The following is a 27,252-nucleotide window of genomic DNA, read 5'->3' on the forward strand; positions in this document are numbered from 1 at the left end:
CTGCCTTGGGGGAGGAGGACGGGGTCCCCCACATTGCAGCATTTGGTTCACCACACTCTTCAACTGGGCTCAAGTCTGGCCTCCTGACCAGCCCATCAGATATGTTTCTAAGGCAATTCCACATTTACTCCCTTTAGTACTGGATTCTAGAAAAAAATTAAAAATCACTTTACCTTCTGCAGGAAGTGTGAGGCTTCTCTCCTTTCCTTTCACAGATGAACTATGTGTTGAAGCTAGAAAATATTCAGAGAAAAGTAAAAGAAATCAATTTTAGGTGCCTAAAAGTGCAAACCACTATGTATCCACAAATCTTACAGCCACCATGATAGAAAATCAGTTAACTGTAACTGAATCCCATGAAAAGCTTTGCAAAATAGAAATTAGATGTCATTCCATCATTAAGTGGAAAAACATGTTAACACTTAAAAATTACATTATAACTTCTTAATCAATTATTTCCTGCTTATGGGACACTATGCTGCACACTTGATCATTATTCTGTCCAAGATAACCCTGCTTCCACCTCTTTCCTAGCCACTGGTTTGGCCCATCGTGGGTACCTCACACGAGCTGGGCTGAGTAGTGCTTTCTCCAGATGCCACCCCCAGGATTAAAGTTGTTTTATCTACTGGTGGGCCTCACCTAGCTGCACAAATGAGATTACTTTCAGGAAAATTTGGAACCAGATTCAGAGGAATAATTCATCCCTTTTTTCCCCATTTTTCCTACTGTGACTGCTAATTTTATGTGTCAGCCTGGCTTGGACATGGTTCCCAAGTATTCAGTTAAACAATATTCTAGATGTTTCTGTGAAGGTAATTTTTTTAGATAAGATTAACATTTAAATGAGTAGACTTTCAATAAAGTAAATTACCCTCCATATGTGAGTGGGCCTTATCCAATCAATCGAAGGCTGCTAGTAAAAAAAGAGTGGCCTCCTGGGAAAGTGAGTTCTATAGCATATTGCCTCAGACTCAAACTTCTGTGCTCTCTGGGTCTCTAGCTCTGGCCCACCCTGCAGATTCTGGACTTGCCAAGGCTCTGCAATTATGTGAGCCAATTCTTTAAAATAAATATCTCTCTCTCTGCCCCATTCTTTCCCTCCTCCTTCTCTCTCTCTCCTTCTCCTTCTATTATTCTGTTTCTCTGAGGAACTGATTAATATGCCCATCTTGGGAAGAATGAACAAGAAGCAGAAAGATAGATAATGATACTCTTCACCTCACTCATTTCTAATTCCATAGTTCCTAAGATCCACATGCATTCTTTCACTTAGGTTCTACAAAAGATTCTGACAAAGTACTCCTAATGTACTTCAAAGCCGGGTTCTGAAAAATTATTTATTGAAGTGATTTTTATAAAAACCTTTCATTTGAAACTATGATATATCTTTTGGAATGTTCTGTGTGTGCTTAGAAGATAGCGTTCTACTGTGTTTGGAAGGAACGTTCTGTACATCTCTGTCAGGCCTACTCTGTTGTTCAAGTGCAGTGTTTCCTCACTGATTTAATGTCAGAATGATCTATCCATTTTTCAATGTGGGGTATTATAGTTCCCTACAACAGCTGTATTGTTGCCCATTTCTCCTTCAGTTCTGTTCCTATCTGCTCTACATATTTAGGTGCTCCAATGTTGGATGCATAAATATTTACAAGTGTTATGATGAATTGACTCCTTCACCATTAGATAGTGACCTTCTTTGCCATAAGTTACATTTTTTTTTTTACTTAAAGTCTATTTTCTCTAAATTAAGAATAGCTATTCTTATTAGCATGGGGCACTTTTCTCCACCCCTTCACTTTCAGCTTATTGTATCTGTAGAGCTAGAGTCAGTCTCTTTCAGGTAGCATATTGTTGAATCTTGATTTTTATCCATTCAGTTACTATATACCATATGATTGGAGAATTTATTCTATTTATATTAGGATAACTGATAGGTAAGTACATACTATTGTCATTTTGTTCATTGTTTTCTGACTATTTTGAAGTTCCTTTGTTCCTTTCTTCCTCTCTTTCTGTTCCTTTGTGATATGCTGGTTTTTCATAGCAGTATGCTTCGATTCCTTTTTTTATATCTTTAGTGTGTCTACCAAATATTTTTTTTATTTGTGGTTACTAAAGCTTATATGAAACACCTTATGGTTATTTTAAGCTACTTACAACTTAATTATCATTACATGCAATATTCAATGCTTTTACTTCTCTCCCCTTTTTATTTTATTGATATACCAATTTGCATTCACTAACAGATTATTATAACTATAATTATTTTTTATACTTTTCTTTTTGATATTTGTTTTAGAGTTAAAAGTGCTTTCCACAACACTGTTACAGTATTAGACTATTCTGAATTCAACTATGTATTTACCTTTAACAATGTGTTTTATTTTCCATATTTTTCATATGTCTTCATTAGCATTCTCTCATTAAACTTGAAGAGCTCCCTTTAGGATTTCTTCTTTTCTTAAGATTTTATTTATTTTTTTGAGAAAGAGCACAAACAAGAGGAGCAGCAGGCAGAGGAAGAGGGAGAAGCAGACTCTCCACTGAGCTGAGACCCCCAACGTTGGCTTGATCCCAGGAACCTGGGACACTTAACCAACTGAACTACCTAGGTGCCCTCCCTTTATAATTTCTTGTAAGCAGGTCTAGTACTGACAAATTTTGTCAGATTTTATTTTTCAAGGAAAGTTATTATCTCATCTTTATTTTTTGGTTTGTCAAATAAAGTATTCTTCCATGCCAGGCTTTTTCTTTCAGCTCTTTGAATATATCATCCTACTCTTCTAGTCTGTAAGGTCAATGCTGAGAAATCTAGTTTTATGGGGCTACTTTATATGTGAAGAGTCACCTATCCCCTCCTGCTTTAAAAGTCTCTCTTTTCCATTTGATTATAATGTATCTCAGTGAAGATTCCTTTATGGTCAGTCAAGTATTTGGGCTTCTGGATTTTGATGTTAATTCTCCATACCCATTGCCCCCAAAGTTTTATGAAGTTGTCTCTCATTATTTCTTTAAATTAGATGTGGACTCTATTCTTTTTTATGTCCATTTGAGGCTCCCATAATGCTCACATTATTTTGTTTATTGGTGTTTCATAAGACCCATAGAATTTCACCACTCATTATTTTGTTCTTGCTTTTCTATCTCTGACTAGGTGATTTCAAATTATGTCTTTACATTCACTGATTCTTTCTTCTGCTTGAAGAATTTGCTTTTGAAACTCCATATTGAATTTTCAATGAAGTCATTGCATTATTCAGCTCCAAAATTTGTGTTTCTTTTCATGAATTCTATCATTTTCTTGAAACTTTGTTTTGTTCATGTACTGTTTTCCAGATTTTGTTTTGTTGTCTGTGTTTTCTTACAGCTCACTGAGCTTCCTTACATAGACTGTTTTTGATTTCTTTGTCAGACATGCAGATATCCATTTCTTTGTTATTAGACCCTAGAGTTTTATTTTTTTTCCTTTGGTGATGTCACCTTTCTTTAATTTTTTGGAATTTTTGCATTGCTAGGGTCTTCACATTTGTGGACGCTGTCACTTCCTTCTGTCTTCACTGACTGGCTTCAGGGAAAAAAAGGTCTTCACCTGTCAGCCCAGCTAGTGATTCTGGTAGATTTCTAAGACCTTTCCTAAAGATGCATTCCTTCTCCATTCCCTCTAGCTCCTTCTCAGGGCAGAAGTCTTAAGATTTTGTGTCTTCTTTTAAATCCACAAAAACAGAATTCTGAAAGTCTTCCATTTATTTACACTAGAGAATTACCCTGAAGTGTTCAGGGTTGTGTGCCATCTCCCTATTCATCAGAATAAAGTGAGTACTCTTATCCATGCACACTAACTAAGGAGATGCACACCATCTGTGGTATAGTGGTGCTGGCCATAGAGAGGGTGATACGATTCTGTACTACCAAGACAAGGTGATAGCACTTAACAGTCACAGGAAAGTGGATAACCATAAACACTAACAAGGCCAGAATGACAATGAAGAGGCTCTGACCTAAAGGATTTGTGAAAAAAGTTAAGTAAACCTGAACCTGGGATAAGATGAAAGGGCAGCCAAAGAGGGTATGGTTTGCCTTATATAACTAAATCAAGTGTAAACAAGTATCTTAGTTTTGCCTCCTGCAAAAAAACCACCACAGAATGGCTTAGATAACAAACTTTTTTTTTTTTTTCTTCACAGTTCTAGAGGCTGGGTAGTATAAGATCAAATCACCAGCAGATATGGTTTCTGGTGAAAGCCCACTTCCTGGCTTGTGGACAGCTGCATTCTTACTGTACTCTAATATGGCAGGGCCAGAAGGGGAGAGAAAGACATAAATCAAGCTCTGTTGGGTCTCCTTTTGTAAGGGTACTGATCAAAAGCACCACCCTCATGACAAAATTCCCTCACAAAGCTTTCGTCTCCAAATACCATCACATTGGAGATTACATTCCAACATATGAAATTTGGAGGACATATTCAGTCCATAGCAGTGAGTAAAGACTCAGGTTAGCTATCATAATGGAAAATGATGATCCTTCACCAGGTTTCTATAACCCAGTTCTCAGACACAAAGTCACATAATTATGAGTTCATATTCCAAAGATACAAAACATTGGGGGGGGGGGGAGGAATACAACCACAAAATGAGATAATGTACTTTTTATTGGCTGCCCTCCCTTTCCTAAACAGGAGAATAAGGTTCAGAACTTCTGAGTTTAGAATTATTAAATGTAGGGTATAAAATAAATATATGGAGAGTGTTTAAAGAAATAAAAGCAGAATTAAAAAAAAAAAAGAAAAAATATATACTCTCTTCCCATACTCTCACCCCCCAAAAACTATACCAATTACAAGAACACAGCAGAGGTCTCATTGTTACTCATTGATTCTTTACTTACCCAAACTGAAAAATGAGAGAGAACAACACAAATATAAATGAAAAGAAAAAGGCAATAGAATTTCACAAAGTCCTTTAGGACCTCTTCTTTCAATATAAGATGGTTTCCTTTCAATTAAAAATCTGTTGTTTATTGTAGCCACCTTCATGAATTATTTGAGCTAGATCTTCTGGATAACTTGCTGCAGCTTCTACATCAGCAGTTGCTGTTTTACCTGGCACTTTTATGGTTTGGAGATGGCTTTTTTCTTTAAACCTCATGAACCAACCTCTTCTAGCTTCCCACTTTTATTTCTGCAGCTTCTTCATCTCTTTTAACCTCCACAGAATTGAAAAGAGTAAGGTCTTGCTCTAGATTAGGTTTTGGTTTCAGGGAATGTTGTGGCTGATTTGACACTCTATCCAGATCACTGAAGCTTTCTCCAAATTAACAATAAAGCTGTTTCATTTTCTCATCATTAGTGTGTTCCTTAGAGTAGCACTTTTAATTTCCTTCAAGAATTTTCCCTTCACATTCACAACTTGACTACTTATTTGCACAAGAGGATTAGATTTTTATCTGTCTCAGCTTTCAACATGCCTTCCTCACTAAGATAAAACCTTTCTAACTTCTAATTTAAAGTGAGAAATGTTACTCCTCCTTCTACATGAATATTTAGAGGTCATTTTGAGCTTCATGTTCAATATTGTTGTGTCTCAGGAAAGAAAGAGGCTTGAGGAGAGGGAGAGAGACATGGGGAATGACCAGTTGGTGATAGAGCTAGAACACACACACATATGTGTCATTTGGGTTCACCATCTTCTATGGACATGGTTAGTGACACAACAAAAAATTAAAATAGTAACATCATAGATCATTGACCACAGATCACTACAACAAATTTAAAGTAATAACAAATTTTCAAATATTTCTAGAATTATCAAAATGAGATGCAGAGAGGCAAAGTGTGCAAATGCTGTTGGCAAAATGGTGCTGATCATGTTACTCCATGCAGGATTGCCACAAACCTTCAATTTCTAAAAACCACAATATCTGCAAAGTGCAGTGAAGTGAAACACAATAAAACAAGATATGCCCATAAACCTAATAAGAGTTTCAAAACACATAAGGCAAAGTTGACAAAATTAAATAAAAAAAACTATAACAAAAATGAAGAATGTCTTTGATGAGCTTATTAATAAATTGGCTATGGCTGAGGAAAAATCTCTAAGCTAGAGAATATAACAATATAAACCTCCAAAACTTAAAAGCAAAGAGAACACTAAAAACAGCAACAACAACAACAACAACAACAACAAAAAAACAAATAACAAATCCCCCCATACAAAGAATATCCAAGGATTATGGGATAACCATGAAAACATGTAAAACAGGGGAGCAGCAAGATGGCGGAGGAGTAGGAGACCTAAATTTCATCTGGTCCCAGGAATTCAGGTAGGTGGTTATCAAACCATTCTGAATACCCTCAAACTCAACAGGAGATCAAAGAAAAGAATATCATCAATTCTATGAACATAAACCATTTTCTGGAAGGTAGGACATGCAGATTAATGAATCGGAGATGATATACTGGAAGATAGACCATGGGGGAGGGGCCAGCTCCTGGCAAGTGACAGAGCAACAGAGCACAAAATCGGAACTTTTGGAAGTCTGTTCCATGGGGGGACATCACTCCAGTGAATAAGTGGGGGGTGGAATCCTTGATGGAACAGTGTGGTCTCGGGACCCTTGGAGTCACAGAAAGACCAGGGGTGCCTAACTGTGGCGGAGCTCTCAGGTTTCAGAGCAGAGAAACCAGCTGCAAGGACAGAGACAAGGAGTGGGCTTTAAGCTCAGGGTTTCCATAAACCATGATCCAAGTCACAGTCAGGCCACTGCTCTTTGAGAAGGAACCCCACAAGTGTCAGATCCAGGGAGACTCTCCTTCCCCCACCAGGAAGAGTAGCACAAAAGTGTGCTGCAGGAATCTGCTGGGTTTGGAGATGACAAATGGGGTCATGTGCCAGATAGAAATGCTTGGTCACAAGCTGGGAGAACTCAGAGTGTGGCCAGAGACCAGGGAGACAGGAGTGATTGATTTCTTTTCTCTGAGGGTGCACTGAGGAGTGGGGCCCTGAGCTCTTGGCATCTCTGGGCCAGAGACTGGGAGGCCACCATTTTCATTTTTGTCCTCCAAAGCCGTACAGATCTTTCAGAGAACAAAAGCTACTGAGAGCAAACCCAAGCAGATTCCTTAGCCTGGCCCCTGGCAAGGGCAGTGCAATTCCACCTTGGGCAGATATTTGAGAATCATTGCAACAGGCCCATCCCCCAGAAGATCAGAAAGAGCATCCAGCTGATCAATGAGAACTGCAAAACTCCAGCACTAGGGAAATACACATGGAATACATAGCTTTTTATCCCATGATTTTTTAGTCTTTCAAAGTTAAATATTTAAATTTTCTTTATTTTATTCTTTTTCTTTTTTTTTTAATTTTTCCTCTTTCCTATTTTAAGAAACAACTTACAAATAATCTTTTTAAAAATCTTTTTTAATTTTCATTTTTACAGTCAAGTTATATCCCTCCATTGCATTTGATCTTATTTTTTTATATGTATGCAAGTTTTTCATTCTTTAAGATTTTAGGGATACAGTTTTTTTCTAACAGACCAAAATATACCCTAAATCTAGTGTCTGGCTTTGTTCTAGGCTCCTGCCTGAACAGATTCTCTCCCTTAAAAAAAAAAAAAAAAAAAAAAAAAAAATGTTTCTCTTTCTTTCTTCAACCAACTTCTTATCAATTCCTTTTAAAAAATATTTTTCAATTTCCATCTTTACAGTCATATTCCATCCCTTTATCATACTTACCCTTATCTTTTGTGTGTGTATATACATATATATGTGTGTGTATATATATATATATATATATATATGTGTGTGTGTGTGTGTGTGTGTATGTATGTGTGTGTGTGTGTGTGTATTTTTTTCCTTTCCTTAAAATTTGGGAGGCAATTTCTTCCATCCCAAAGCAACAGAATACACATTCTTCTCTAGTGCATATGGAACATTTTCCACAATAGATCATATCCTGGGTCACAAATCAGGTCTTTACTGGTATCAAAAGATTGGCATCATGCCCTGCATATGTTCAGACCACAGTGCTTTGAAACTAGAACTCAGTCACAAAAGGAAAGTTGGAAAGAGGTAAAATAAATGGAGGCTAAAGAGCATCCTACTTCAGAATGAATGGATCAACCAGGAAATTAAAGAACAAAAAAAATTCATGGAAACAAATGAAAATGAAAAAAACAACTGTTCAAAATCTTCAAGATGAAGCAAAGGTGGTCCTAAGAGGAAAGTATATAACAATACAAGCCTTTCAAAAGAAACAGAAAGGTCTGAAATATACAATCTAACCTGACACCTAAAGGAACTGGAGAAAGAACAGTAAATAAGGCCTAAGCCCAGTAGGAGAAGAGAAATAATAAAGATCAGAGAAGAAATCAATGAAGAATCTATAAAGAACACCCCAAGAATTCAACACCCCAAGAACAAATAATCCAATCAAGAAATGGGCAGAGGAGGGAGGAGTCAAGATGGCGAAGAAGTAGCAGGCTGAGACTACATCAGCTAGCAGGAGATCAGCTAGATAGCTTATCTAAAGATTGCAAACACCTGCAAATCCATCGGCAGATCGAAGAGAAGAAGAACAGCAATTCTGGAAACAGAAAAACAACCACTTTCTGAAATGTAGGACCGGCGGAGATGTGAATCCAAAGCAACGGGAAGATAGACCCCGGGGGGAGGGGCTGGCTCCCAGCAAGCAGCGAGCAACGGCGCAAAAAATCAGGACTTTTAAAAGTCTGTTCCGCTGAGGGACATCGCTCCAGAGGCTAAACCGGGGCGAAGCCCACGCGGGGTCAGCGTGGCCTCAGGTCCCGCAGGGTCACAGAAGGATCGGGGGTGTCTGAGTGTCGTAGACCTTGTGGATATTGGAACGGGAAAGCCGGCTACAGAGACAGAGCCGACAGTAAGCTCACAGCTTGGGGCTACCTTGAACCGGTCGCAAGCTCGGTGAGCTCGAGCGAGGCCGGAGGTCAGGCAGACAGGAGTAACTGGGTGCTGTTCTCTGAGGGCACACTGAAGAGTGGGGCCCCGAGCACTCGGCTCCTCCGGGCCAGAGACCAGGAGGCCGTCATTTGTATTCCCGTCCTCCAGAACTCTACGGAAAGCGCTCAGGGAACAAAAGCTCCTGAAAGCAAACCCAAGGGGATTACTCAGCCAGCCCCGGGTAAGGGTGGTACAATTCCGCCTGGGGCAAAGACACTTGAGAATCACTACACCAGGCAGGCCCCTCCCCCAGAAGATCAACAAGAAATCCAGCCAAGACCAAGTTCACCTACCAAGGAGTGTGGTTTCAATACCAAGGAGAGCAGTAGAATTCCAGAGGAGGAGAAAGCAAAGCATGGAATTCATGGCTTTCTCCCTGTGATTTTGTTTTTTTTTTTTTCTCTGTGATTTTTTTAGTCTTGCAGTTAATTTAATTTTTTTCTTTTTCATTTTTTTTCTTCTTCTGCTAAATTTTTTTAACTTTTATCCTTTTCTTTTTTAACGTTTTTAACTAGTGTATCTAATATATATATATATTTCTTTTTATATTTTTCTTTATTCGTTTTCTTTTTTTAAACTCTTTTCTTTTATTTTTTTTTCTTTCTTTCTTTTTGAACCTCTTTTTATCCCCTTTCTCCCCCTTCACGATTTGGGATCTCTTTGGATTTGGTTAAAGCATATTGCCCTGGGGTTGTTGCCACACTTTTAGTATTTTACTTGCTCCTTCATATACTCTCATCTGGACAAAATGACAAGGTGGAAAAATTCACCACAAAAAAAAAGAACAAGAGGCAGTACCGAAGGTTAGGGACCTAATCAATACGGACATTGGTAATATGTCAGATCTAGAGTTCAGAATGACAATTCTCAAGGTTCTAGACAGGCTCGAAAAAGGCATGGAAGGTATTAGAGAAACCCTCTCTGGAGATATAAAATCCCTTTCTGGATAAATAAAAGAACTAAAATCTAACCAAGTTGAAATAAAAAAAGCTATTAATGAGGTACAATCAAAAATGGAGGCTCTCATTGCTAGGATAAATGAGGCAGAAGAAAGAATTAGTGATATAGAATACCAAATGATAGAGAATAAAGAAGCTGAGGAAAAGAGGGACAAACAGCTACTGGACCATGAGGGGAGAATTTGAGAGATAAGTGACACCATAAGACAAAACAACATTAGAATAATTGGGATTCCAGAAGAAGAAGAAAGAGAGGGGAGCAGAAGGCATACTGGAGAGAATTATTAGGGAGAATTTCCCCAATATGGCAAAGGGAACGAGCATCAAAATTCAGGAGGTTCAGAGAATGCCCCTCAAAATCAGTAAGAATAGGTCCACACCCTGCCACCTAATAGTAAAATTTACAAGTCTCAGTGACAAAGAGAAAATCCTGAAAGCAGTCAGGGAAAAGAAGTCTGTAACATACAATGGTAAAAATATTAGATTGGCAGCGGACTTATCCACAGAGACCTGGCAGGCCAGAAAGAGCTGGCTTGATATTTTCAGAGCACTAAATGAGAAAAACATGCAGCCCAGAATACTATATCCAGCTAGGCTATCATTGAAAATAGAAGGAGAGATTAAAAGCTTCCAGGAAAAACAAAAACTGGAAGAATTTGCAAACAACAAACCAGCTATACAGGAAATATTGAAAGGGGTCCTCTAAGCAAAGAGAGAGCCTGCAAGTGGTAGATCAGTAAGGAACAGAGACAATATACAATAACAGTCACCTTACAGGAAATACAATGGCACTAAATTCATATCTCTCAATAGTTACCCTGAATGTTAAAGGGCTAAATGCCCCTGTCAAAAGACACAGAGTATCAGAATGGATACAAAAACAAAACCCATCTATATGTTGCCTCCAAGTAACTCATTTTAAGCCCGAAGACACCTCCAGATTTAAAGTGAGGGGGTGGAAATGCTAATGGACATCAGAAGAAAGCAGGGATGGCAATCCTTATATCAGATCAATTAGATTTTAAGCCAAAGACTATAATAAGAGATGAGGAAGGACACTATATAATACTCAATGGGTCTGTCCAACAAGAAGATCTAATAATTTTAAATATCTATGCCCCCAACATGGGAGCAGCCAACTATATAAACCAATTAATAACAAAATCAAAGAAACACATCAACAATAATACAATAATAGTAGGGGACTTTAACACTCCTCTCACTGAAATGGACAGATTGTTCAAGCAAAAGATCAGCAAGGAAATAAAGGCCTTAAATGACACACTGGAACAGTGGACATCACAGATATATTCAGAATATTTCATCCCAAAGCAACAGAATACACATTCTTCTCTAGTGCACATGGAACATTCTACAGAATAGATCACATCCTCGGTCCGAAATCAGACTCAACCGGTATAAAAGATTGGGATCATTCCCTGCAATTTTCAGACCACAATGCTCAGAAGCTAGAACTCAAACACAAGAGGAAGTTTGGAAAGAACCCAAATACATGGAGACTAAACAGCATCCTTCTAAAGAATGAATGGGTCAACCAGTAAATTAAAGAAGAATTGAAAAAAATCATGGAAACAAATGATAATGAAAATACAACGGTTCAAAATCTGTGGGACACAACAAAGGCAGTCCTGAGAGGAAAATATATAGCGGTACAAGCCTTCCTCAAGAAACAAGAAAGGTCTCAGGTACACAATCTAACCCTACACCTAAAGGAGCTGGATAAAGAACAAGAAAGAAACCCTAAGCGAGCAGGAGAAGAGAAATCATAAAGATCAGAGCAGAAATCAATGAAATAGAAACCAAAAGACAATAGAGCAAATCAATGAAACTAGGAGCTGGTTCTTTGAAAGAGTTAATAAAATTGATAAACCCCTGGCCAGACTTATCAAAAAGAAAAGAGAAAGGACCCAAACAAATAAAATCATGAATGAAAGAGGAGAGATCACAACTAACACCAAAGAAATACAAACTATTATAAGAACATACTATGAGCAACTCTACGCCAACAAATTTGACAATCTGGAAGAAATGGATGCATTCCTAGAAACATATAAACTACCACAACTGAACCAGGAAGAAGTAGAAAGCCTGAACAGACCCATAACCAGTAACGAGATCGAAACAGTCATTAAAAATCTCCAAACAAACAAAAGCCCAGGGCCAGACGGCTTCCCGGGGAAATTCTACCAAACATTTAAAGAAGAATTAATTCCTATTCTCCTGAAACTGTTCCAAAAAATAGAAATGGAAGGAAAACTTCTGAACTCATTTTATGAGGCCAGCATCACCTTGATCCCAAAACCAGACAAGGATCCCATCAAAAAAGAGAGCTATAGACCGATATCCTTGATGAACACAGATGCGAAAATACTCAACAAAATACTAGCCAATAGGATTCAACAGTACATTAAAAGGATTATTCACCACGACCAAGTGGGATTTATTCCAGGGCTGCAAGGTTGGTTCAACATCCGCAAATCAGTCAATGTGATACAACACATCAATAAAAGAAAGAACAAGAACCATATGATACTCTCAATAGATGCTGAAAAAGCATTTGACAAAGTACAACATCCCTTCCTGATCAAAACTCTTCAAAGTGTAGGGATAGAGGGCACATACCTCAATATCATCAAAGCCATCTATGAAAAACCCACCGCAAATATCATTCTCAATGGAGAAAAACTGAAAGCTTTTCCGCTAAGGTCAGGAACACGGCAGGGATGTCCATTATCACCACTGCTATTCAACATCGTACTAGAGGTCCTAGCCTCAGCAATCAGACAACAAAAGGAAATTAAAGGCATCCAAATCGGCAAATAAGAAGTCAAATTATCACTCTTTGCAGATGATATGATACTATATGTGGAAAACCCAAAAGACTCCACTCCAAAACTGCTAGAACTTGTACAGGAATTTAGTAAAGTGTCAGGATATAAAATCAATGCACAGAAATCAGTTGCATTTCTCTACACCAAAAACAAGACAGAAGAAAGAGAAATTAAGGAGTCCATCACATTTACAATTGCACCCCAAACCATAAGATACCTAGGAATAAACCTAACCAAAGAGGCAAAGAATCTATACTCAGAAAACTATAAAGTACTCATGAAAGAAATTGAGGAAGACACAAAGAAATGGAAAAATGTTCCATGCTCCTGGATTGGAAGAATAAATATTGTGAAAATGTCTATGCTACCTAAAGCAATCTACACATTTAATGCAATTCCTATCAAAGTACCATTGATCTTTTTCAAAGAAATGGAACAAATAATTCTAAAATTTATATGGAACCAGAAAAGACCTCGAATAGCCAAAGGGATATTGAAAAAGAAAGTCAAAGTTGGTGGCATCACAATTCCGGACTTCAAGCTCTATTACAAAGCTGTCATCATCAAGACAGCATGGTACTGGCACAAAAACAGACACATAGATCAATGGAACAGAATAGAGAGCCCAGAAATAGACCCTCAACTCTATGGTCAACTAATCTTTGATAAAGCAGGAAAAAATGTCCAATGGAAAAAAGACAGCCTCTTCAGTAAATGGTGTTGGGAAAATTGGACAGCCACATGCAGAAAAATGAAATTGGACCATTTCCTTACACCTCACACAAAAATAGACTCAAAATGGATGAAGAACCTCAATGTGAGAAAGGAATCCATCAAAATCCTTGAGGAGAACACAGGCAGCAACCTCTTCGACCTCAGCCACAGCAACATCTTCCTAGGAACATCGCCAAAGGCAAGGGAAGCAAGGGCAAAAATGAACTATTGGGATTTCATCAAGATCAAAAGCTTTTGCACAGCAAAGGAAACAGTTAACAAAATCAAAAGACACTGACAGAATGGGAGAAGATATTTGCAAACGACATATCAGATAAAGGACTAGTGTCCAGAATCTATAAAGAACTTAGCAAACTCAACACCCAAAAAACAAATAATCCAATCAAGAAATGGGCAGAGGACATGAACAGACATTTCTGCAAAGAAGACATCCAGATGGCCAACAGACATGAAAAAGTGCTCCATATCACTCGGCATCAGGGCAATACAAATCAAAACCACACCAGTCAGAATGGCTAAAATAAACAAGTCAGGAAATGACAGATGCTGGCGAGGATGCGGAGAAAGGGGAACCCTCCTACACTGTTGGTGGGAATGCAAGCTGGTGCAACCACTCTGGAAAACAGCATGGAGGTTACTCAAAATGTTGAAAATAGAACTGCCCTATGACCCAGCAATTGCACTATTGGGTATTTACCCTAAAGATACAAACGTAGTGATCCAAAGGGGCACGTGCACCCGAATGTTTATAGCAGCAATGTCCACAATAGCCAAACTATGGAAAGAACCTAGATGTCCATCAACAGATGAATGGATCAAGAAGATGTGGTATATATACACAATGGAATACTATGCAGCCATCAAAAGAAATGAAATCTTGCCATTTGCGACAACATGGATGGAACTAGAGCGTACCATGCTTAGCAAAATAAGTCAAGCAGAGAAAGACAACTATCACATGATCTCCCTGATATGCGGAAGTGGTGATGCAACATGGGGGCTGAAATAGGGTAGGAGAAGAATCAATGAAACAAGATGGGATTGGGAGGGAGACAAACCATAAGTGACTCTTAATCTCACAAAACAAACTGAGGGTTGCTGGGGGGAGGAGGGTTGGGAGAAGGGGGGTGGGGTTATGGACATTGGGGAGGGTATGTGCTTTGGTGAGTGCTGATTCACAGACCTGTACCCCTGGGGATAAAAATACATGTTTATAAAAAATAAAAAATTAAAACAAAAAAAGATAAAAAAGAAATGGGCAGAGGACACAAACAGACATTTCTGCAAAGAAGACATCCAAATGGCCAAGAGAAAGTGGCCATGAAAAAGTGCTTGACAGCACTCGACACCAGGGAAATACAAATCAAAACCACAGTGAGATACTACCTTGCACCAGTCAGAATGGTTAAAATTGACAAATCAGGAAACAACAGGTATTGGCAAGAATGTGGAGAAAGGGGTACCCTCCTACACTTTTGGTGGGAAAGCGGGTTGGTTTTCACTATGGAAAACAGTATGGAGGTTCCTCAAAAAGTTGAAAATAGAATTACCCTATGACCCAGCAATTGCACTACTGGGTATTTACCCTAAGATACAAATGTAGTGATCCAAAGGGGCATGTACACCCCAATGTTTATAGCAGCAATGTTCACAACAGCCAAACCATGGGAAGAGCCTAGATGTCCATCAACAGATGAATGGATAAAGACCTGTGTGAGATAGATAGATATATATAGAGAGATATATAGATATAGATATAGATATAGATATAGATATAATGCAGCTATCAAAAAGAAATGAAATCTTGCCATTTGCAATGATATGGATGGAACTAGAGAGTATTATGCTAAGCAAAATAAGTCAATCAGAGAAAGACAATTATCATATGATCTCACTAATATGAGAAATTTGAGAAAAAAGACAGAGGGTCATAAGTGTAGGGAGGGAAGAAACAGGACAAAATCAGAGAGGGTGACAAACCTTAAGAGACTCTTCATCTCAGAAAACCAACTGAGCATTGCTGGAGTGGAGAGGGTGGGGTAAGATGGGGGCAGGGTCATGGGCATTGGGGAGGATATGTGCTATGGGGAGTGCTGTGAATTGTGTAAGGCTGAAGAATCACAGACTTGTACCCCTGAAATAATACATTATATGCTAATTTAAAAAGAAAGAAAAAGAAAACATGCAAAACACATGTAATGGAAAAGTTAGAAGGAGAAGAAAGAAAGGAACAGAAGAAATCTTTGAAACAATAATTGAGAATTTCCCCAAGTTACTATCAGATACCAAACCCAAGTTCTAGGAAACTTGGAGACACCAAGCAGGCAAAATGTCAAACAACAACAACAAAAGTCCAGAAACATAAAATAAAACAAAACAAAACAAACAGAGCCTGACATATTATATTCAAACTACAGAAAATCAAAGATAAAGTACAAATTCTGAACAAAGCTAGAAAAACAAAACATCTTATAGAGGAACAAAGGTGAGAATTATATCCAACTTCTCCTAGGAAGCCAGGCAAGAAAAAGAGAAAGAAGTAACATTTTTTTTAAATTTTATTTTTTTATTAAGTTCTATTAATCAACCTAGAGTACATCATTAGTGCTTTATTTATTTTTTTCTTTTTTAAATTTTTAAAAAGATTTTATTTATTTATTTGACAGGGATGACAAGTAGGCAGGGAGATAGGCAGAGACAGAGGGGGAAGCAGGCTCCCTGCTGAGCAGAAAGCCCAATGTGGGGCTTGATCCCAGGACCCTGAGACCATGACCTGAGCCAAAGGCAGTGGCTTAATCCACTGAGTCATCCAGGAGCCCCAGTTCTTTTTTTTTTTTTTTTATGTTAAGTTAGTCCCCATACAGTACATCATTAGTTTTTGATGTAATGTCCCATGATTCATTGTTTGCATATAACACTCAGTGCTCCATACAATATGTGCCCTCCTTAATACCCATCACGGGGATAACCCATCATCCCTTCCCTCTAAAACCCTCAATTTGTTTCTAATCACCATTACAGTACATCATTATGTAAAAGTCTGGTGGGGATGTAGTGGTCAATGATTAATTAGTTGCTTATAACATCCAGTTTTAAATGTTAAGAGGGAAAAAACCTGCAACCTAGAATTCTATATCTTATGAACATACCCTTTAAAATGAAGGAGAGGGGCACCTGGGTGGCTCAGTGGGTTAAGCCGATGCCTTCGGCTCAGGTCACGATCTCAGGGTCCTGGGATCGAGCCCCGCATCGGGCTCTCTGCTCAGCAGGGAGCCTGCTTCCCTCTCTCTCTCTGCCTGCCTCTCCATCTGCTTGTGATCTCTGTCAAATAAATACATAAAATCTTTAAAAAAAAAATGAAGGAGAAATAAAAGACTTTCTCAAGCAAACAAAAATTGAGGTCAGTTGATTCCAGTGGACTTGCCTTGCAAGAAATGTTAAGAGTTTTTCAGGAATAAGGAAATAATGTAACAAGAAACTCGGATGTATATGAAGGAATAAAGAATACTGGAGAATAAATAAGTATAGGAAAAATAATAGATTTTATTTTCTTCTTAATTGATCTAACAGATAACAGTTTATTCAAAATAATAAAACAATGACATATTCTTTAGGTATATACTTCTATGCTCTCTCTGTATTATATATGTACTATATAAATATATCAGATATATTTATATATTATATAAATATTTAACCTAAGTATAAATATATACAACATAGAAATACATTTATATCTGTTTAATTAGATAGAGTATATTTATATACAATTGAAAGGAGTGACATCAATAATACAAGAAATGTCCAAAATCTATTAGTGGGTCACTAATAAAACCAAATATTGGCAATGTTGTGAAGCAGCATGGACTCAATGATTACCAGTGGAATTGAAAAATGCTACAGCAACTTTGGAAGATAGGTTGGCAGTTTCTTAATATACTAAACATACTCTTACAATATGATCAATCAACAGCATTGCTTGGTATTTATCCAGTGGGATTGAAGATGTATGTCTTCATGAAAACCTGCACCCAGATGTTTGTAACAACTTTATTCATGTTGACTCAATGCAATGGCAACATTGTCAACACCTGGAAGCAACCAAGATGCCCTTCAGTAGGTAAGTGGCCAGATAAACGGAGGTAAATCCAGATACTGGAATATTATTCAGAGCTAAAGTCAATGAGCTATCAAGCCATGAAAAGACTAAGAGGAAACTGAAATACATATTACAAAGTGAAAAAAAAAAAAAAACCTTTGGAAAGCTACATACTGTGCAATTCTAACTGATATTATGCAAAAGGCAGAAACTGTGGAGACACTAAAAAGATTAGTGGTTTTCATGGTTTAGTGGCAAGCGAGGATGAACACACAGAACACAGAGGAATTTGGGTGCAGTGGAGCTATGCTATATAATACTATAGTTGTGGATATGTGTTATTATACTTTTGTTCAAACTTATAGAATGTACCACCAAGAATGAACCCTGTGTAAACTATGGCCTTTGGGTGATAATTATGTGTCAGTGCAGGTTCACCACTTATAACAAATGTAAAAGTCTGGTGGGGATGTTGATAATGAGATATAGGCTATGCACAGGTCGGGTCAGGAGGGATTTGGGAAATCTTTTGCTTTCCTCTCAAGGTTGCTGTCAACATAAAACTGCCCTTAAAAAGGGGGGGGTCTTAAAATTTTTTTAAAAAAATCTTTTTATAATAAATGGATGTTTAATTTTATCACATACATTGTGCAACCTTATGTTTATTCTCCTTCAAACAGGGAATGGAGTCAATTACATTAACTGGTTTTAATTACACTCTTCAATTACACCGTTTTGTTGCCATCTCTTTCCTGCCATGTCTCAATACTTCTCTAGCACTTGTCATGAGTCAGTTCTGTTATTCCCTGTGTTTTGAGTTCTTCCCAAGTGTTCCCCCCTCCCTTCCAATTTCTTTCTCACCTTAGATTCCCACTTTTCTTTCTCCTAAGAGCTGGTTCTCTTCTCCCTTAACTAGACATAATATGGAAATGTGAAAACCAGTGTTTCTCAGAATGTTTTGGATTTTTTTTTGCAATAATTGCAAGGAACACAGAATGGATTGAAGTTTGTTTCCACTTCTAAGACTGCTCTAATTTTAGTCACTCTAGTCATTTCTTCTATCTGTTCATGCTGTGATATAAGATTCCCTTTATCTAAAGTATTCCGGTGTAGACATGAAATCCTTGACTTCAAGTAATTATTTATCATTTATATATTCTTATATTCTCTGATCCTCATTTTATGAGACAAATTTTACCCATTCATTTTTGCTTCTATTTTAAAATTTAACAACCCCAAATGGAAACATAGGGTTTCCTTCTTAGCCTATGTGCTAGAAACATTAGAAATATCAAAGGAGAAAAAATACACATTAATAAATATAAGGCCAAAAAAATAAGAATTCAGGGAGACAATAAAAATACAAACCTAGAAACAGAAGGAAACACTGCATTTTGTCCAGTCACACAAGTTCAGTTTCACTCCATTCCAGGGCCCCTAGTATTACCCTGGACTCAGCTAGACAACTAGTCCATACACGAATGGCATAAGGTAAATATGAAGATTTGCTGGATAATACACATATTTATCACTGCTACTAGGACAAATTAGAAAACATTTTATGAGTGGCTAAAGAGCCTCCTTGTCAATATTGAAATACAGCTTTACATTTTGCTGAAAATGCTATAGCATCATACTTACCAGATATGATGATATTGATAGAGATCACTACTCTCAAAGTTGAAATCCTCCCCAGAGTATGCATTTGGAGTGGTTAGCCACCAAGTAGCCAAGAACAGGAAATGTCACTGAGTTTTGTTGAGCAATGAAGCAATGAAGCAAAAAAGCCAATACTTAAGATCATTGGCTCTCCCACAGTACTGAAGTAACGCAATAAATTATAGAGCAATTTATTTAGAAAGCAGCATTTTAGGATGCATAAATTACATATGGTAAAATGCAAAAATATTTAGTGTACAGATTGATGAATTTTTATATATGAATGACCTCAGATAATGACTTCCAAAACCAAGGTAAGACCGTTTCCACTATTCAAGATATTTCCTTCATGCTATTTCTCTGTCAATAGCCCTTCTCCAGGGAGAAATATTACTCTGATATCTATCACCATTTTTCCAGTTTTTAAATTCCATATAAATGAAATTATTTACATAGTTCATTTTTGTAATACTGTGTAATGGTTTTCTAATCTGATCATGCCATAATTTTTTCAGCCATTTTGCTGTGTATTTGGATTTTCTATTTTAAGACTAACACAAATAAATCTTCCATGAACATTCCTGTTTTGTACATATCTTTTAATCTACTTGTGCATTTGTTTCTTGCATGTATACCAGGAATAAAACCAGAGGATCACAGGATAGGAGTAATGTGTGGCTTTGATAAATACTTCCTGTTATGAGTTGACTTTTGTCCTCTCAGAATTCATGTGTTGAAATTCTAACCCTCAGTACCCCAGAATGTGATCTTATTTTGAACAGGGTCATTGCAGATGTAATTAGTCATCGTAAGGCCACTCTAGAGTCAGGTGAACCCTAATCCAGTGACTGGTATCATTATAAAAAGAGGGAAATTGGACACAGATGCATGCACAGGAAGAATGCCATATAAAGATAGAGAGATCAAGGCAGATCCTCTGCAACCCAGTGAACTCCAAAGATTTCCAGAAAACCACCAGAAGGTAAGAGAAAAGCAAGAAACAGATTTACATTGTGTCCTCACATGGTAGAAGGGAAGAGCTAACTCTCTAGGATTTCTTTTATAAGGGCATTCATCCCTCTCGTGAAGGTTCTGTCGTTATGATCTAATCAGCTCCAAAGACTACAACTCCAAATACTACCTTTTAGAAAAACTGGTTTCAATATGTAAATTTGGATGAGGGGGACACAAATATTCAGTCTACAGTAGACTGAAAACACAGCTTAAGGGTGGACCCTGGAAAGTGTGGCTCAGGTGGCCTATCACTCCCGCTGCTCCAAGGTGATTGCCACCTGGGCTAGTAACTAGCCTGTGGAATTTAACCATTGAGGACTGTTGTTTGTTTTTTATTAACCTTCCAAAACCAAGAATATCTGAGTAAGGAGAGACATGGAAACCACCAGCAGACACAGCAGTAAGTTGCAAGGTTAAAACTCCCACTTACCAACAGGAAACAGTTCCTTCCCATGCTCTTCCTCTGGTGATTTGGAGTAAATTAGTAAGCCCAAAACAGAGCCCCAAGAAGCTATGCAAGAGTAAGGAGTCTTAGCGATGCTTTCTTGCTCACAGTGCCAAATGTTTTATAAGATTGAGAGTTTTGTTCTTTTGTTGTTTTGTTTATTTGTTTGTTTTTTTTTTTGATGGTGGAACTCAACAAATGACACTCACAATAAATGAAAGGCAGACTCTGTGACAATTCCAAATGAAATAAGGCTGCCATACAGGGCCATACAGAAAATAAACTGGGCTCAGAGTAACAGTGAGAACTGTAGGGAGAAGCTTATGTATGGCAGTAGAGCAGATTTCACTAGATTCCCTGAGTTCTCATGCATTGGTCAGTTTGAATAATTTCATGGGATCAGGGCACAAGGGTGGTCCCTAGTTGTCTGGTGTTGGTCCTGGCAATCAGGCAGGGCAGGTGCATGGTGTCCCAGAATGGCAGCTCTAATAAGGAAGTGGTTGAGAGGTGGACTTAATCAAGTGTTCAAGAAGAAGAACTGACAGACCTCTAACTAGGGCCTCAAACCAAATAAAAATAGCATTTAAAAAAACACTGTAAAAAAAAAAAAAAACACTGTATCAAATACTTCTTAGAAAGAGCCAACCCTGCTAATGCCATGATCTTGGACTTCTAGCCCTCAGAACTGTGACATAGAATTTTTTGTTGCTTCAGCCACTTAGTTTGTGGTACTTTGTTAAGGCAACCCTAGAAAACTAATACATTTCCAAGCTAATAGTGCCATTTTCATTCCTACCATTGCAGAGAGCCAGTTACACACATACTCACCATCTCCCAAGATAATTTGCCACATCTTACATCTCAGCTCAGAATAGCCACAATTCAAGTGGTCAACAGCATTTGTGGCTGCCAACTAACATATTGGACACCATCATTCTAGAGCATTAATTGTTTTTATGGTCAATACAATGCTCTAAAGTTTTCTGATAAAATTATTTCTTAAAGAAACAAATATGTTTAATCTTTTCTCAGAACTAGAAAATATTGCCAAAAAATTATTTTGAACTATTTTTCAACATACAATTTTAAATGGTAGATATACAGTTTATAACACAGCCATTAAAACATACACAAATTTTGAATTCTCCTGAAATTATTTACACAAGTTTTGCAGTAGAACTTAAATGAGTTGATACATGATTTTGGTAGGAAACATAGAAAAAAAAATTCAGAAGAAAAAAGAGGAAGAGAGGGAGGAAGAAAGAAAAGCCCATTCTCTTTTAGTTTTGGTTTTTATTTTGGTTTTGGTTTTGTTTTGTTTGGATTTTTGTTAGGTTTGGTTTGGTTTTAGTACAGGTAACTAAAGAGCATTTAGAAGAATTTGACAATATTCAACAACAAATTGTCTTTGTCCGGTAGGGCTGCTAGGCAAAATATCACAACCTTAATGACTTCAGAGGAATTTCTCAGTACTCTGGAGGATAGATGTCCAAGATCAAAGAATCAGCAAGAATCTGATTGGGGCATCTCTTCCTGGCTGAAAGAAATCTGCCTTCTCTCGTCATGTTTTCAGATGGCTTTCTTCTGTGTATGTGTGAGAGATATCTCTTGCCTCTTTTGTTCTTCCTTTAAGAATAACAGTTTATTCCTTTAAGAACAACAGTTACAGAAAAAGTTAAGCAACTGTCTTTAGTTCAGGTTATGATCCCAGGGTCCTGGGATAGAACCCCACATCAGGCTCCCTGCTCAGCAGGGATTCTGCTTATCCCTGCTTATCCCTCTCTCTCTGTCCCTTCCCCCCACTCACGCTCTCTCTCTTACTCTCTCTCAAACAAATAAAATATTTTTAAAAATAAAGAATAACAGGTACATTAGGTTAGGGCCCCATCCTTTTTTTAAAAATTTTTTTAATTTATTAATTTTCAGCATAACAGTATTCATTATTTTTGCAGCACACCCAGTGCTCCATGCAATCCGTGCCCTCTATAATACCCACCACCTGGTACCCCGACCTCTCACCCCCCGCCCTTTCAAAACCCTCATATTTTCAGAGTCCATAGTCTCTCATAGTTCACCTCCCCTTCCAATTTCCCCCAACTCCCTTCTCCTCTCTATCTCCCCATGTCCTTCATTCTATTTGTTATGCTCCACAAATAAGTGAAACCATATGATAATTGACTCTCTCTGCTTGACTTATTTCACTCAGCATAATCTCTTCCAGTCCCGTCCATGTTGCTACAAAAGTTGGGTATTCGTCCTTTCTGATGGAGGCATAATACTCCATAGTGTATATGCACCACATCTTCCTTATCCATTCGTCCATTGAAGGGCATCTTGGTTCTTTCCACAGTTTGGCGACCGTGGCCATTGTTGCTATAAACATTGGGGTACAGATGGCCCCATCCTTATGACTTCATTAAAAACCCTACTTCCTAATACAGTCACATTGGGGATAGGACATCAACATATCTATTGGCATAACACAAATTTGTGATAAAAACTCTAAAAAATAGCAATTTGGGAAAGTTTTCCATTTTGATAAAGAGCATCTATAAAAGCCTTCAGCTCACACTGTAAATAATTATGGAAGACTGAATGTTTTCCACCTAAAAGAGTGAATGAGGGAAGGATGCCTAGTCTCACAACTCTTATTCAACAGTGTTGAATAAGTTGTGAACAGTGCAACAAGGCAAGAAAACTAAATAAAGGGAATACAAATGAGAAAGAAAAAAGGAAAACTGTTCCTATTTTTTTTAAAGATTTTATTTATTTATTTGACAGAGAGATTACAAGTAGGCAGAGAGGCAGGCAGAGAGAGAGAGGAGGAAGCAGGCTCCCTGCTGAGCAGAGAGCCTGATGTGGGACTCGATCCCAGGACCCTGAGATCATGACCTGAGCCGAAGGCAGCGGCTTAACCCACTGAGCCACTCAGGCGCCCCCAAACTGTTCCTATTTGAAGATTACGTGAGAGAACTGTTTTGTATTTTAATCAATGTCAATATCCTAGTTGTATTGTTATAAATACCTAGATATAAAAACTATACTTTTGCAAAATGTTATTATTGTAGAAAACTGGATTAAAAGCACATAAGATCTATAGATTATTTCTCACAACTATTTGTGAAGCTATAATCATCTCAAAAAAAATTTTAAGTGATAATTTTTATTTATTTATTTTTATTTGGGGGGATTCTTTTTTTTAATGTTATGTTAGTCACTATACAGTACATCATTAGTTTTTGATGTAGTGTTCCATGATTCATTGTTTATGTATAACACCCAGTGTTCTATGCAATATGTGCCCTTCTTAATACCCATACCAGACTAATCCATCCCTCTACTCCTCTCCCTTCTAAAACCTTGTTTTCCAGAGTCCATAGTCCTTCATGGTTCATCTCCCTCTTTCATTCGTCTGCTTCATTTTTCCCTTTGTGCTCCTAACATCCTTCATGCTATTCCTTATGTTCCATAAATAAGTGAAACCATATAATAATCAACTTTCTCTGTTTGACTGATTTCACTTAGCACAATGTTCATAGCAGCAATTTCCACAATAACCAAACTATGGAAAGAGCTGAGATTCCCTTCAATAGACAAATGGTTAAAGATGTGGTCCATATATACAATGGAATATTACTCAGCCATCAGAAAGGATGAATATCCAACTTTTTCATCAACATGGATAAAAGTGTAAACTTTTAAAAAGATTCCATTCTTGTATTTGTAAGATTGCCTAAACAATTTCCCTTCAGTTGTTACAAGAAAATAAAATGCCTTTTTGTAGCAAATATGCATAATTTAAATTTTACCAGTTTATCCATTTTAAACTGTACAATTCAGTAGCCTTTAGTCCATTCACAATGTAAAGAAGCCATCACCACTACCAAGTTCCAGAAAATTTTTGTCACCCTAAAGGAAACTGTAGTCATCAGTACTAATCCCATACCACCTGGCAATCACTAATCTTCTTTCTGTCTCTATGGATTTGCCTATTATAGATATTTCAGATAAATGGAATCCTAATATGTAGCATTTTGTGTCTGGCTTCATTCATGTATGATAGTGTTTTAAAGGTTTATCCATGTTGTGGCATGTATCAGTACTTCTTTTCTTTTTGTGGCTCAGTAATAGTTCATGTATGGATCTACCACCTTTCTGTAAACATCCAACAACTGATGAGCTTTTAGATTGAGTACTACGTTGACTGTTATGAATAGTGCTGCTATGAACATTAGGTACAAGTTTTTGTTTGAACATCAGTTTTCAATTCTCTTGGCTATGTACCTATAAGTCGAATTGCTGAACTATGTGTAATTCTACATTTAACTTATTTATGTACTTGCCAAATTATTGTTCATCATGGCTATACCACTGTATATTTCTATTAGCAATACATGAGAGTTCCAATTCCTCTACATCCTTTCCCATACTTGTTATTTTCATTATTATTAACCACCCTAGTTAGTGTGAAGTGTTATCTCATTGCAGTTTCAATTTGCATTTTCCTAATAACAAATAACATTGACCATCTTATCATGTATTTATTGGCTATTTGTTCTTCTTTTTTGGCAAAATGCCTATTCAAGTCTTTCATCCATTTTTTTAAATTTGATTGTTTGCCTTCCAGTAGTAAAAAAATTTTATGTATTCTGGATATTTGAATCTTGTCAGATCATTTGCAATCATATTTTCACATTCTATGGGTTGTTTTCCACTCCTGATAGTGTACTCTGATACACAAAATTTTGTACATAAAACCTCTTAATATTGTTGAACTCTGATTTCTCTATGTTTTCCTTGGATGTTTGTCCCTTTGATGCCACACTTAAAAATGATTACCAAATCTTAAAGTAATGAAAACCTTTCCTTCTATGAATTTGATCATTTTAGCAATCATGTTTGGACTTTAACATACTTGGGGTTAGTTTCTTAATAGAGTGTCAGATAAAAACCCAACTTCATTCTTTTGTAGGTGATTATCTAGTTTGTTCATTTGTTGAAAGGACCATTCTTACCTCCCTGTGAATGGTCTTGGCATCTTTGCTGAAAATTAATGAGCCATAAAAGTGTGGTTTTATTTGTGGACTCCTCAAGTTCTTTTTCCACTGGTCTGCATGTCTAGGCTTTGGTCAGTACCAAACTGTTTTATTATAGCTTTGTAGAAGTTTTAAAATTGGGAATGTCAATTCTCCAAACTTATTCTTATATTTCAATATTGTTTCTATTATTTGGAGTCTCTTGACATTCCATATGAATTAGATGATTTTCTGTTTCTGCCAAATAAGGCCATTTCTGATTTTGATAGTAATTGCATTGAATATATAGATTTCTTTGAGAAGTATTGCTGTTTTATCAATATTGCTTCTAATCTATGAATATAGGAATATATGTCCATCTGTTTAAATATATTTTACTTTCTTTTAGCCATGTCTTACAGTTTTCAATGTATAAGTCTCGCAACTCCTTAGTTACATTTTCTCTTCAGTATCTTATTCTTTCTGATGCTATTGTAAGTGGAACAATTTTCTTAATTTCCTTTCCAGGTTATTCATTGCTAATGAATAGAAATACATGTTTCTGCATGTTGATTTTGACTTCGTATCCTGAAACTTTGTTGAATTTGTTTATTAGCTCTAAATGTATTGGGGGATGGGAATTGGTAGTATGCTTCGGATTTTCTATATGTAAGTCATGTCATATGTGAAGAGCTGGTCCTAGGTCTTCCTCTGCAATTTGGATACTTTTCACTTTTTTTCCTTGTGCAATTGCTCTGGCTAAAATTTCTGGCATGATGTTGAATAGGAGTAGCAAAAGTGGAAATTCTTGTCTTACTCATGATCTTAGAAAGAAAGCTTCCATTTTTTCACCAGTAAATATGATGATTATTGATTCTTTCATCCCTCTTGGAACTTATTTTGTGGCAACATGTGAGTTTTGGTGTTTGTGTTTCCATTCTCACTTCCTTCCAGATATTTTTTGATTTTCCTTTTTATTTCTTCTTTTACCCATTAGTAGTTCTGGAGTGTTTAATTTCCAGATATTTGTGAATTTTCCAATTTTTCTCTTGTTGTCAATTTCTAGTTTCACACCACTGATTTAGAAAAGATAGTTGTTATCATCAAACTTCTTAAATTTGATAAGACTTTTTTTTGCCTTAACTTTGTGATCCATCCTGGATAATATTCTGTGTACACTTGAAAAGGATGTGTATTTTGCTGCTGCTGCTGAATGAAATGTTCTGTATATGTTTATAAGGTCCATTTAGTCTACAGTATAGTTCAGGTTCAATGTTTCCTTTTAATTTCCTAAGTTGGGTATTGAAGTTTCTTACCTTGATTTTATTCTTGTATTTCAGGTCTATTAGTACCTTGATATATTCAGGTTTTCCAATCCTGAGACATATATATTTGCAATTGTCATAACTTTGGTGTGTGTGCCTGTGTGTCTCAGTCAGTTAAACAGCTGACTTTGGCTCAGGTCATGATCTCAGGGTCCTGGGATCAAGCCTTGC

General features: G+C 37.1%; 1 protein-coding gene across 1 annotated transcript in view; it reads right to left on the reverse strand.

The window, feature by feature from the left end:
• Positions 1-19,347, reverse strand: part of LOC101675755 (cell surface glycoprotein CD200 receptor 1) — a 31,105-nt gene extending 11,758 nt beyond the window's left edge. The window contains exons 1-2 of the mRNA XM_004761450.3: positions 19,265-19,347; positions 174-233 (exon numbers count right to left, since the gene is read on the reverse strand). Of these exons, the coding sequence (XP_004761507.1) occupies positions 174-233; positions 19,265-19,328 (124 nt within the window). The 5' untranslated portion in view covers positions 19,329-19,347. The remainder of the gene's footprint in view (positions 1-173; positions 234-19,264) is intronic.
• Positions 19,348-27,252: the final 7,905 nt, after the last annotated feature.

Source organism: Mustela putorius, unplaced genomic scaffold (assembly GCF_011764305.1).
Source record: "Mustela putorius furo isolate JIRA1106 unplaced genomic scaffold, ASM1176430v1.1 tig00003834_pilon_pilon_pilon, whole genome shotgun sequence".
Taxonomy (NCBI): Eukaryota; Metazoa; Chordata; class Mammalia; order Carnivora; family Mustelidae; genus Mustela; species Mustela putorius.